This window comes from Ptychodera flava, chromosome 21, assembly GCF_041260155.1.
Source record: "Ptychodera flava strain L36383 chromosome 21, AS_Pfla_20210202, whole genome shotgun sequence".
NCBI classification, from domain to species: Eukaryota; Metazoa; Hemichordata; class Enteropneusta; family Ptychoderidae; genus Ptychodera; species Ptychodera flava.
Window position 1 is genome coordinate 33,946,385 of NC_091948.1, and position 13,363 is coordinate 33,959,747.

Sequence of the window (13,363 nt, forward strand, 5' to 3'; positions counted from 1 at the left end):
ATTTCTTACACAGTTATCATCAAAGTTCGTATTTACATATAAGCCGCTTAGTTTATTCAGACTATCAATTCTGAACAACAGAGTGCCCGGGGTTACACTACCCACTACTCAGGTCACTTTCAACTCACAGTCAATGCATTTCTTCCATATTTCAGTGGTTATGATGGCACAGTGCGTATCTGGAATTTATCAACAAAGATGCAACCCATCTTGCAACAGACATGTGTCTTCAATAAAAGTGATGATATGCAGAGATATTCTGCTGATGATTATGATGGTCATATTCTATCCAGCATCACCTGGAATGCAACTGGGAAACTTCTCGCTGGAGCCATGGAAAACAAAGTCAATATTTGGGCTCTTGCAGGTTAGTTGTTTTGTGCCTTCTGCAATTGATAGGGTAATTGCACTGTTACTGATTTGATTTCAGTAATTGTGTGTTTGGACAGAGTAGGAAATTCACCGAAACTATCAACCCAATGTCCAGGCAGGTAACTGAGAAAATTTGGCTTCCAGTGCAATATGTACATGCCTAGATAATTCTTTTTTCAATACTGTACACCTAGTATACCTTACCTCTGTTTTCAGCAAAACAAAAATATGCCAATTATTTCCAACTAACCATTAGGTAGGTATCACCATTGTAAAATCTACCTGCCCGGGGCAGACACTTATTTGCTATTCTAGTGTACATGTGATTGTACATTACCATTGACATAGATTTTACAAGGTTGGTTAGCCGAGGCAATATCTGTTTACCAACCAAGCACTAGAAGTTACCATGTAGCATCCAGTGTGTGATTGCAATACATCACCACACACAGTCAATTTGATCTTCTACAGTGTCTCAATTTAGTTATATGAATATTCTTTTAGTCCAGCTTGGAGGGTGTAATATATTCAAACACTGCTTAGATTAAAACAGGAATTAACCAATAATACCTGATGGTGCCATAGGATGGTAAAGACTGTATGATTCACATTGTGTTCCTTGAGTGTATGAATACATACATGCATAATGTAAGATGTTAGAGAGCATGACTATCATTTTATGTCCCTGTCGATATGAATGTGTATGTATGCTTTGTGTTTGCAGAGGAATGGACATCAATAGGCAGATTTATTATAAATATACAACAATAGTACCTTTTATCCTTCTATAGGTGGACGTGGATATTTGGATGTACAACCACACTGGGTTACAGCAATGACATGGCCACAGCATAGAGCTCTGTTTGAAGGTAGAGCAGGTACAACCATGGAGTTACTGTTAGTTGGCAGAGTGGATGGCTCCATTGCCATCATAGAAGTCATTGACACATCAACATTTAACAGAGTTGAGTTAGAGCATTGTTACAGAAAGGATGGTAAGTTTGCCCAAGTGAGAGTGTTACATAGAGTCTCTCTATCAGCTGCCTATATGTTTGTCAGTCACTGTACCTATCTATAGATCTCAGAATCAGATATCATGCTCAAACAAAATGCTGTTGCATTTGTGAGTCATTGAAGTTTTATCAACCAACCACCCTCTTGATTCATACTAATATTGTATCCAATATATCAGTGGTTAGAGAAACAAAGTTTTGACAGTCAGCTAGTGTATGATGCTATGGATAAAGATGATGAATCCAGCATACTGTGCCGTATGCTGGACGGCTTAAGCGTGTTGTCTGAAAAAATACAAAATTGTAAACTTAAACAGAATAAGCAAATAAAGTGAGTCTTGCATTGCGCATTTTCAGAAAACAAATGCCATTTATTGTTCCAGCAAAACGAGAAACACTTACATTGAAGTTTTTTCACATTGTAAAACCACTGTCTTTGATGGTGTATGTAAATGTGTATGAGTTTCTGATTTTAGTACATTTTAAGTATTCTTTAAATTCTGAATTTTTTCTTGCTTTCTGTGTTGTCAGTGTCTGTGACTCAAATGGCTTGGTATGATGAAGATCACCAGTTTGCTGTTGGCTACAGTGATGGCATGGTACAGTTCTGCAGTAGACATCCATTTGAACCAGACCCACTCCAGACAACTCATGCACATGAGGTATTAAAATAGTTATATTCATTGACAGGGACAAGTCATTTATCAGTTTTATCTAAAAGCACATTGACAACGTGATAATAGTTTTCATTGAAAACAAATGACCAACATCACATAGATACTCAAATGTCAACAAGAAATAATGTTAAAACCAGGGATTGAGGACTGCCCCTTTAAAGTGTGAAGATGCAATTTTTGTTTCCTGACCAAGGTAACACTGTTTATGGCAAGTACTAGTGTTCCGATATCACATTTGTTATCAGAGAACTCCATTTTATTTTGGCTTTGTGCCTTGTGCATAATCATCTGTCCTAATGTGTCTATGGATAATTTCACAAGTATAAATTTAGGTACTAGTATTTGAAAGTAGCAAGCTGAGCTGTTTCTGCAGAAAACTGTTTGACTTTGATGAAATCAGAGGAATTAAATCATGCGATGTTAGAAACATACCATTTCAACTCTGTATCAAAAAATGGCAGTTTATATTGCAATGGTTTTCTGTACATGGTTGACCCTGTTTGACTTCTGTTTCACTCAATATTTATATTAATAGGTAACATACATTGCAATAGTTTTCCATGTATGGTTGACCCTGTTTGACTTCTGTTTCACTCATATCAATATTAATAGGTAACATACATTGCAGGTTTTTGAAGTGTTACTCTAAATTGATCAGTGTCTTGTTTTAAACTCTATCATTTTCTGTCACAAAGTTAAATCTCTTCACAGGGAACTAGGAGTGAAAGGTTTAACTAGTTCACCCCCATTTCCTGCAAATAGTTTCACCATTGCCATTGATAACAGTGGGTGTGGGCCATACCATAGTGATGAAAAGATTAAAATACCGTCTTAGAGTAAAATGTTACCCCCTTTGTTATATCATTAGCCTGTATGGCATTTGCATAGGTACCAGTAGTATTGTTTTGACAAACTTTGCCAGAGATACTGTGTTCTTGCAGAAAAGTTTATTCTATTTACTTCATGATTTTTGTGCATGGATGTACTCATAGCATTTTGATGTTGTCATTGCAGAATTCTATATCCTGCATGAAATGGGATCCCACAGGCAACTTGCTAGCCACTTGTGCAGATGAAAAACTGGTCAAGCTGTGGACCAAAATGGGGGAGAATTGGTCGCCAGCATATTGTCTGGCACATACATCCCCTGCTGGTACTATGGACTGGTGTTCAGCCCTAGGCAAGGGAAATGAGCCCTTGCTCTTACTAGCCACGTAAGTTTTTTGGCAACTTTTCTTGTTATGAAGTAAGACAAGGTTTGTTCATTACGTGTTTGACTTTGTAATGATTATGTGATGGTAACCGTACATACAACCAATCTTTATCGGCCAAAGTTTTATATGATCTGCTTTTAAACTCACAAATAATCAATTTTTAGCTCACATTTGGTATATGTATATATACCAAAAAGAGTTTATATGGTATGTTGGGGGCATCTGTATGTCTGTATGTTAGTATGACTGTGCAGATGTATGTCATTCCACATCAAAAACTCTTAAACCATAGCACCTACACCTTTGGATTTGGTGTATAGGTGCACCAAGGGGTCGAGATGCAAATATGTTCAAATTAACGTGCCAGTGTCAAAAATATGCAAATCAGGTAAAAAAGGAGAAAAATCCAATAAATTACAAAAACTCTGTAACCACAGGCTAGATTTGATTGAAACTTGGTATGCAGATTGTTTACGGTGGCTTTAGTTAGATTTGTTAAAATTGAGGTAAAAATTTGATAGTTGTATTTTGGGGCAATTTTTCCCATTTTTGGTCAAAAAACCTTCTCTGAAAGTGCCGTCCCATTGTCTTGAACTTGGTATGCATGATCCTAGGGTTGGTCTCTGTCAGATTTCTTCAAATTTTGGTGAAATTTTTGAGTATGTGTACTAGTATTTCTAGGCAATTTTTCCCATTTTTGGTCAAAAAATCATTTTTAGTCCCCATGGACACCGTCCGGGGTTACTTATAGGTTTGCTCATGTCCATGCGTCCGTCCGTCTGTCCGTCCGTTCACGCAGATATCTTCAAACCAACAAAATATCAGTCTGGTCTTCAATGCAAAAGGTTTATGCAAATATAGAGCTAATTAGCAATTCAAGTTGACACCTCTGACAATGGTCTATTGATAGCTACACTTCAACAGTCAGTGTGTATTGTAAGGATTTACTGGGTCAATAGTGCCCTCATGAAGCAGTTACAATTATTTTGGAAGTGTATAGCATAATATGTTGTTGGAAAATAAAGATTTCAACCATTTGCATAAAGGCTCTTCTTTAAAGGAATTACAAATCATTTCATTTAAAATTGAATGTGCATTTTGTAATATTTGTACAATCAATCAGAAATTCAAAAGTACACTAGCAGAGGCTTTAAAGCGTTTCTCACTAGTTTGTTTTGTTCAGAATATGTATTTGTCAGTATTCAAGACTGCATTTAGAAAAATCATTCAGTTTATCAAGTTATAAAAGGTCAACAAAATTAGTTTAGGTAAAAATCAGCAAATATGGAGCTAATTAGCAATTCAAGTTGACAACTCTGACAACGGTCTATTCATAGATACACTTCAACAGTCAGTGTCTATTGTAAGGATTGTAAAATTGTATTGTAAAAATCAGCAAACAAATTTTTTTTTGATTTGATCAAAAAGATGCTTTTAACGAAGGAATGATTTTCCATCATTCTCTGGGGTTATCACATCCAAATATAAAATTAGAGACTGCTCAATCATCCTGCATGATGTCATAGGTCATCAGGTCAAAGTTAGGTTGGCAGTGTTGAAGACATCGTCTTCAAACCAACAAAATATCAGTCTGGTCTTCAATGCAGAAGGTTTATGCAAATATAAAGCTAATTAGCAATTCAAGTTTACACCTCTGACAATGGTCTATTCATAGCTACACTTCAACAGTCAGTATCTGTTGTAAAGATATGCTGGGTCAAATAGTGCCCTCATGAAGTAATTACATTTTTGAAGTATAAAGCAATTGTATTTTGCTGGAGAATAAAGATTTCAACCACTTGCATAAAGTCTCTGTCTTTTAAAAGAATTACAAGTCATTTCATTATAAATTGAAATTGCATTTTGTATTATTTGTATAATCAATGCATTGTAAATTAAAAGAATATGAAATATGGTTTCGAGAGTAGCTTGAACTAGTAGGGTCAGGCAAGTCCAAGAAAGATGACCAACTCTTTCATTGATATCAGTACCCATATGCAAATTAGAGCAAGTATTTTAGCCTACAAATCTGACTGCCTGTATTTGTAACAATACTGTTTGGATTGTTTATTTCTTTGTAACAGAGCTCTCTTAGTTCCAAGTTAGTGAAAGAAGACCTCAAACAAAACAAAGCAATGACCTCAAAAATTAGAGGTTACTGCAGTCAACATTAATAATGCCATATTTATAACAGAATATTGTTCTTCATTTCGATAGCTTTCAAAGCAAATCAGTGTTTTATTTGTTCACATGTCGAAAATATTACTATAGGTATAAGCAGTTTTTAGCTTACGTTTGGTATGTGTACCAAAGAGAGCTTACATGGTAGGTAGGTAGCGGCATCTGTATCTATGTATCTATATATGTTATTATGTGCGGATATATAGTTGTCCACATAAAAACTCCTAAACCACAGCACCTATTATCTTAAAGTTAGTATTTGGTGTACAAGTGCACCAAGGGTTGGAGATGTGAATTTGTTCTAATGAACATGTCAGTGCCAAAAATATGCAAATGTGGTTAAAAAAAGAGAAAATCATGCAAATTGCTGAAACTCTGAAACCAAAGGCCAGATTTGGTTGAAACTTGGTATGCAGGTTCTTTATGATGACCTTAGTAAGATTTGTTCAAATTGTGGTGAAAGTTTGATAGCTGTATTTTGGGGGCAATTTTTCCCCGTTTTTGGTCAAAAAAATCTTCTTAGCGCTCATCCCATTACCTTGAAACTTGGTATGCATGATCCTAGGATTGACCTCTGCCAGATTTGTTCAAATTGTGGTTAAATTTTCATATTTGTACTTTTGGGGCAATTTTTCCCATTATTGGTCAAAAAATCTCTTTCTCCCAAAGTTCTTGTTGGATTGATTTTGTAACTTCTTACTCTTGATCCCAGGGTTGTCTTCTGTTGGATGTGTAAAAATTATGGTGAAATTTTCATATTAGTGTTTTTGGGGCAATGTTTGGCATTTTTGATCAAAAAAATCATTTTCTCTGAATTAACTATTGTGATTGCTTTGAAACCTGGTATGTATGTACCTACAGGCAACCTTAGTTGAGTGTCTTCAGATTGTGGTGAAATTTTCATATCTGTGTTTTCCCCATTTTTGGTAAAAAATTCATGTTCTCTGGAATTGCTCGTCTGATTGCTTTGAAACTTGGTATGCATGTTCCCAGGGGTGAACTTAGTTAAGTATACTCACTCTGGCCTGCCACATCAAAACAAATGTGAGCCAAGCGTCATAGACGCTATTCTTTCTGAAATCGCTGGTCCCATTACTTTAAAACTTGGTATATGTGTTGCTCAGGGTAAACTATATTGAGTACATATAAATTGTGACAAAACATGCAATATTGTATTTTTGTGACAATTTCTGCTGTTTTTGGTAATAAAATGCCAATTATCTCATTCTTGAATTCTCTGGTTGAATTGCAAAAACTTGAGAATTGCTGTATGCTACACCTTTGTCTTTGGTCGCTAAACTGTAAATGGGAATTAGTTTGAATGAAGTTATCATTGGCAAAAAGTATACTAAATAGAAAATAAAGAGGAGCAAAAGTGTAAACTTTGTGAAAATGTCAGTAACTTTGAGTCAGAATTTTAACATGTTGGTGATATTTTTACAGAAACACAACCAAAGACCTCCAAGCTAATGCGTTGTTTTCTTAAATATTTATTCACCTTGTGATGAATTCCCAAATATTGTTTACATTATGGCATTTAGTTATATATCACAAGAGGATAGCCTTACCTTGGTATGGCAGATTGTATCACTAATTTTGATGTACCAGGCTGCATGGTGTTGTAAATATGTGTGTCCATTGCAACAGTTGCCAACCTTAAAATACTTCCCCTTGGTATTTGATGGGCTATACTGGTACATCAAATGTATTCAAATGCACTTGACATTATGATTATTACAAGCTAAGACCCGTAGAAGCTATTAAATAATGTATGTCCACTCATTCTGGTGTGCCTAATTGAACCAAAGGTGAGCCAAGTGTCATTGACGGTATGTTTTACCCAACAGGGGTTGTGAAAATGGTTTGGCCTGTGTATGGACCATACCTCAACCAGGGACCTCCGCCAAACTACCGGCAACCTTGTATTCATACAATCAGTACAGTATGGAAGGGCATACTATGGAGTCAGATAGAGATGAACCATTTTCTCCACAGGTAAAATCATCATCTCTTCTTATAGCGTCCACTTAACAATTGTGGGTTTGTAATATCCTTTCAGAAACAAGATATCTCTATGCATGGTCTTATCAATAGCTCATGTTGTACAACTAATCCATTGTTGTACCATTTTCCACCCAGTGAAACTGCAAGATTTTCCTTGTATTTAAAATTCATGCTAAATTTTCAGTGAAGAGGATGATTTTTATAAAAACTACTTTAAGGAAGGCTTAAGGAATTATGACAAGTACAGAAAATATGCATAATTACCCAAGAATTTTATAGAGAATGATTTGAGTTTTAATGTTTTAAGTATATACTGGTAACTAAAAAACTCTCTGTAACACCAGTGTTTAATAGTAAGCTGTGCTCCAGATAGAATTTATTTTGAAGTCTATAACTTTGCATTTCAGAAGAGCACTACAAGAGGAAGTCGTAGGTGTGGTGTATTTGAAAAAGACCAGGTCTGTAAGTGTGTGATGACACTTAGAGGCCACTTGACCAATATTGTCAGTCTTGCTCTAAATCCCAATGGTACCGTGTTGGCTACTGGATGTGCTAGAGGTTTGCTCAATCTCTGGTCTCTGCAGGTGAGAAACTCTTATTTAAACCACTTTGATATAAGTTATTTTTTTATTTTTTTTTATTTATTTCTGTGTTTATTCATTTATTTATTTTATTGAAATATTCAGCACCATGTGGCATTAGGCAGTCTCTTACAGTTGTGAGATGAAATGCTTCTTACTTAATACATGACACATATTATCAATGGGTATCTCTACTTTATATGGCAGTGACAAATAGTGTGTTTATATTAGGTGCCTTTGTCTTGTACTTTTATCCATGACTCACAGGAAGCATTGCTTTAAAGGATGTGGATATGACAGATAGATAGTGTGTAAAACCATTTCATAAAGATTGTGTGTAAAACCATTTCATTTAGATTCTGTGTAAAAACCATTTCATAAAGATCATTTTATAAAGATAGTGTATAAAACCATTTCATAAAGATTGTGTGTAAAACCATTTCATAAAGATTGTGTGTAAAACCATTTCATAAAGATTGTGTGTAAAACCATTTCATAAAGATTGTGTGTAAAACCATTTCATTTAGATTCTGTGTAAAAACCATTTCATTTAGATTCTGTGTAAAAACCATTTCATAAAGATCATTTTATAAAGATAGTGTATAAAACCATTTCATAAAGATTCTGTGTAAACCTTTTCATAAAGTTCTGTGTAACTTGTCACTTATCATTTTTGGTCAACAGTCAACATGCCAGAATCTATGAACCAAACAATGTATCAAAATGTCTTTTGACATTTCGATACAAAGATGGAATAGATGTGCAAGTACAAGATTGTTCAGTCAAGATCACTTTGTACCATACAGTTATGGGTGAAATTTAGGCTGGCATCCGAGACCATGCACACCAATGAATTTTAACTGTATTTATCCAAACATACTAATAAATCTTTCAGTGCAAAAGCATTCTATAAAAGATACTATTTATTTCTTCAGAATAAAGCCCTTGTCCAGACTATATCTGGCAGTGGTCAGCTACAACAAATGTGCTGGGCAGGGGAGACCATGCTAATATCCTGCTTCGGTCGGTCCAAAGATGTGACAGTCATCAACTATAGCAATGACTGGTACAACAGAAATAAAGTCTTGATTACAGCTAGGTCAGCTTTGAAGAGCCAAGGTATCACAGGTCTACACCAAGCGCCGTGTCTGAGGGTGTTCCTTGAAAGACTCCCTATCATACTACAGGAACAGTATACTTATGAGAAGGTGAGAACACTGAAAAGCAAAAGTTATCAGTAATTACAAAACCTATTTCTGAAAAGCAAAAGTTATCAGTAATTACAAAACCTATTTGTTTAATATTTGGAAAGATTGGGAAGAATGTTTTCCAAAGTAGGGAAGAATATAATACTTGGAGAACTTTTTTAATGAAGCAGGATTAGAAATTTATCAACAATCACAACAGAGTTTGTTTGAAAACTAAATTCCCCATATCATTTTTAGCTCATATTTGGTTTTATATATAAATACCAAAAGAGCTTATATGATGAGTCGGTGGCGTCTGTATGTCTGTATATTTGTGGGTATGTATGTGCGGATGTATGTCCGTCACACACAAAGACTCCCGTACCGCCAAAGCTACCGTCTCAGTATTTGGTGTACAGGTTGATGTAGGGGTTGAGATGTGAATTTGTTCAAATGAACACGTCAGTGTCAAAAATGTGCAAATGAGGTAAGAAAAAGGGAAATCCTGCAAATGTGCAGGAGTGGTGGCAGTGAACTGAATCAGCCCACACATCTGAATAAGAGGATTTTGACCTTTACCTAACCTATTTGTATGCAGGGTACCTATTATGTTTGGGAGTGGTAGCAGTAACTGAAACAGCTAATTGGTCATTTCCTGTCATTGTTTATGAACTGTGACATATTAACAGATCTGCTGAAACCATGGATGTCTATTTTTGTACATCCATGGTTGAAAGATTCTCTGCTATGCATGTTGCTAAAGTTGACCTTCAGTACCTAAAGTTTCAGACCTTATTTTCTTTTGTCATTCTTAATTTTCTGGTTTAAATATTTCTTGTTGTTTTTCTGGTTATACTGTGCAGAAATTGTCATAACATCAACGTATAATTTTCCTGCACTGAACAGATAGAAATAACACTTATTGTTGATCTTTGGTATGTACTAATTCTGATCAAATTTGAGCGACACCATATAATTGCGGTATTTTAATCTTGGGAAGCAAGTATCAGTTATTAGAGGAAAACATATATGCTGCAAACATCAAATCCAGCATGAAAAATTTTAAGGTTGTCCTGTAGCTGTTCAGAATATCACACAAACATGCAACTTACAAGTTATCATTTTTGTTGCATGATAGTAACCATCACTATAATTCTCTCTGTAATTCTATGAGCCCACAGCGTACCAACATTTCATGAAATATACAATGCAGGGATTTTGACTGATGAATGGTTTCATTCACAGACCTATGTTCTATGTGGTGATCAACTGGTACATAGTGCATTTCTTCAATGTCTTGCATCTATGGCACTTGGCTTGAACTTAGACAAAGTACTCTGTGCCACATCACACCCACTTCATCACAGGCCTGGCCCGCATGACGTCACATCTGTGCCTGAGTGGGGATGGCTTGCATCATTCTGTACAGCTGTCAAGTCAGCAGATGCTCTGGTCAGAAGGTCTCCCTTTCCACCAGAGTTCAAAGTGCCCAACACGGAACCTGTCAATGAAGACGACCCCATGCAGCCACAAGATAATTCAGTGTGGTCTTTGACTGTGGATGAACAGATAATGGCATGGGCTACTCAGAGACCAGAGGTAAATTGACACTTTGCTGCCAGTCAAAGACAGTGTTTGAATGACTTGTGTGTATTTGCTCAGAGAAACATGTACATCTTTTAAAAATCATATTGCATAGAAAGCAACAACAAAAAAGGGAACATAAATTAATTATAGTACATGTATATCATTGAATCCAACAAAATGAAGGAATATCAGTCCGGGTCAGCTCCAAAATTGGAGACTCATTATGATAATGTATTCCGGCATTCAGCCAATCATCGACCAGATTACATCATTAATAAAGTACAGGTCACGCTGGGTCACAAATTACCCACCAAGTGTGATCGGCAGTTTTGGGCTGCTTATTAAGCCCCTGTCTTGTGAATTTCGACGAATTTCGACAGTCAACATAATGCACGTGTTCTGCAGAAGGTCATGTCCAACAAGGAGTCCGATTAGTGAACAATATTCGAAATATTGACGATTTATATTTCTACCCCCAGTTTATCGATTTCGCTCAAGTACCGAGAATCATTTTGTGGATGTTCGTCATCTCTATTAGAAATGCTGTTATAAAGGTTATTTGTGTAGGTACGCGTATAAAATTTTGCAAGAAAGAAGAGCAATGTCAGAGCTTTAAAACGATACCTGTTTTGTAGTTGTCAACGCAGACTAAAAATGGTACGCGATTTTGAAAATGTGTTGACAGAGTGGCCACACAACTGTTCCCCATACGGTAGAATTTGTATCGCTGCCATCTCCGATACAAATGGGGTATTCTGAACGATCTGTGTAGGTACACGATTTATATTTCGCAGGACTTCAAGCCAGAGTCTAGGAATCACAGCGATATATGCAGTTTGGTTGTCTTAGCCAGAATAAAACTGGTACGCGATTTTGAAATTGTGTTTTGACAGAGTGGCCACACAACTGTTCGACATTATGACAGAATATGGCGCGGGAGTTCGACACAGTATGGCGTACATAACGAAGGACGCATGTGGAGGTTGCCAGGAAATATAATTTTTACTGATGGCGCGCTGGTCGCTGATTGGCTAATGAGAGGGGAAAATATTATGGTATAGCGTCTCCAATTTTGGAGCTGACCCGGACTGAATATTGACATCTTGAATCTGGAGAATGTAATAATTACAAAACTGTAAAATTTGTAATATTAAATCCTTTTGATACCTACAGTTTGTATTTTGTGATGTTTTCACTAAATTGTTGTGGAATTTAGATCAATTCACATTTATTGATACAGGATTGGCAGTTAGGTGGTAAGTGTGATGTATATCTGTGGGGTGGAGGTCGTCATGGTCAGCTAGCTGAAACTGGTCGTGGTGTGTCCACAGCTATATTGACTTCATCATTCTCAAACTCACAACAGGTAAGACATTTTCTCCTTGACGGGAAATGCAGAGACTGGCAGTAAATTTTGCATTCATGTGGATATATATTCAGTAGTTGACAACACTAGAAGGGTTGTGAGTTGCCATTCTCATAGTGTTATCATGCAATTCTCTGTCCTTCTTTTGGTATACTTGGCGTGTTGCATCAAGTCTTGTCTGTTTTGTGACCTGCATAATTTACATTTTTTGCTCATGATAAAAACTTTCCTATCAACAGCATATTTTTGTTCTGCTAGCTTATTTGCAATAGTATCATTATGCCAGTGTTCAGAAGGTCTTGTATGAAATGGGTCAAATTGATGATTCAAACTGATCTGTTCTGTTGATGTTTGACAGGTTATATGTGGTCAGAACTGCACTTTTGTCATTCACCCAAATGGTATGGTATCTGCATGTGGAGAAGGTAGTTATGGAAGACTAGGTCAAGGAAATTCAGATGACCTCCATACACTTACCACTATATCAGCATTACAAGGTAGGCAGCTGTATTTGTATTCTGTGAACAGTTTTGAAGTACAAGGTCCTTTCAGGGTTGTGTGTATTTCTCACATTGTTGACACAAATTTTACCTAGCCAGAGTCCTACCAAGTAAGGGGACATTGCGTAGATTTTCAGGGTGCCCAAAAGCTGATATTCAGGGGCGATTATCCTGCCACATCAGTGAAATTCAGTAATGTCTGTACATTATATTTAATAGTCAGCCAAGTCCAGTGACACACAATATGTTTAGGTAGATTTTAGGGGCTCAAACCTCAAATTGCCAAGCTGAACACAAGTACATTACATTCTTGTATGCAAGACATGCCAAGTAGATGAACGTATGTTTTAGCTGAATACCACTGTTTACGGACTTTGTATGATGGTGGGTTACAGGGTCAGTTGGAAACTGTACATACGCTTCCTGTCAATGATTGTTAACATGAGAAGACATAACATTGTATTCAATCATTAAGTCCTTCTTGTCTGTGCTTTTATTCTGTTTATTTTCAGACAAATGACAGTTTTGAAACCAATGTAAGCATTCACCATAATTTGTATGAAAATGGGTACGGTAGCACAGATTAGGTTGATGTCAGCAGGAAACATACATGATGCTTTCAATGAATATTGACTTAAATTTGAGTTCAGTGCTGTGAAAGCATGGATAGAGAGACAGGGA

At 36.3% G+C, this 13,363-nt stretch overlaps 1 protein-coding gene across 3 annotated transcripts in view; it reads left to right on the top strand.

Annotated features, from left to right (window-relative positions):
• The window catches only part of LOC139122081 (probable E3 ubiquitin-protein ligase HERC1), a 118,655-nt gene that overhangs the window by 86,996 nt on the left and 18,296 nt on the right, over positions 1-13,363 (top strand). For all 3 annotated transcript variants that reach the window (XM_070687458.1, XM_070687459.1, XM_070687460.1), the window contains 10 exons: positions 156-367; positions 1,164-1,367; positions 1,917-2,047; positions 3,077-3,276; positions 7,305-7,452; positions 7,869-8,045; positions 8,978-9,250; positions 10,475-10,828; positions 12,057-12,182; positions 12,541-12,679. In XM_070687458.1, coding sequence (XP_070543559.1) covers positions 156-367; positions 1,164-1,367; positions 1,917-2,047; positions 3,077-3,276; positions 7,305-7,452; positions 7,869-8,045; positions 8,978-9,250; positions 10,475-10,828; positions 12,057-12,182; positions 12,541-12,679 — 1,964 coding nt within the window. The remainder of the gene's footprint in view (positions 1-155; positions 368-1,163; positions 1,368-1,916; positions 2,048-3,076; positions 3,277-7,304; positions 7,453-7,868; positions 8,046-8,977; positions 9,251-10,474; positions 10,829-12,056; positions 12,183-12,540; positions 12,680-13,363) is intronic.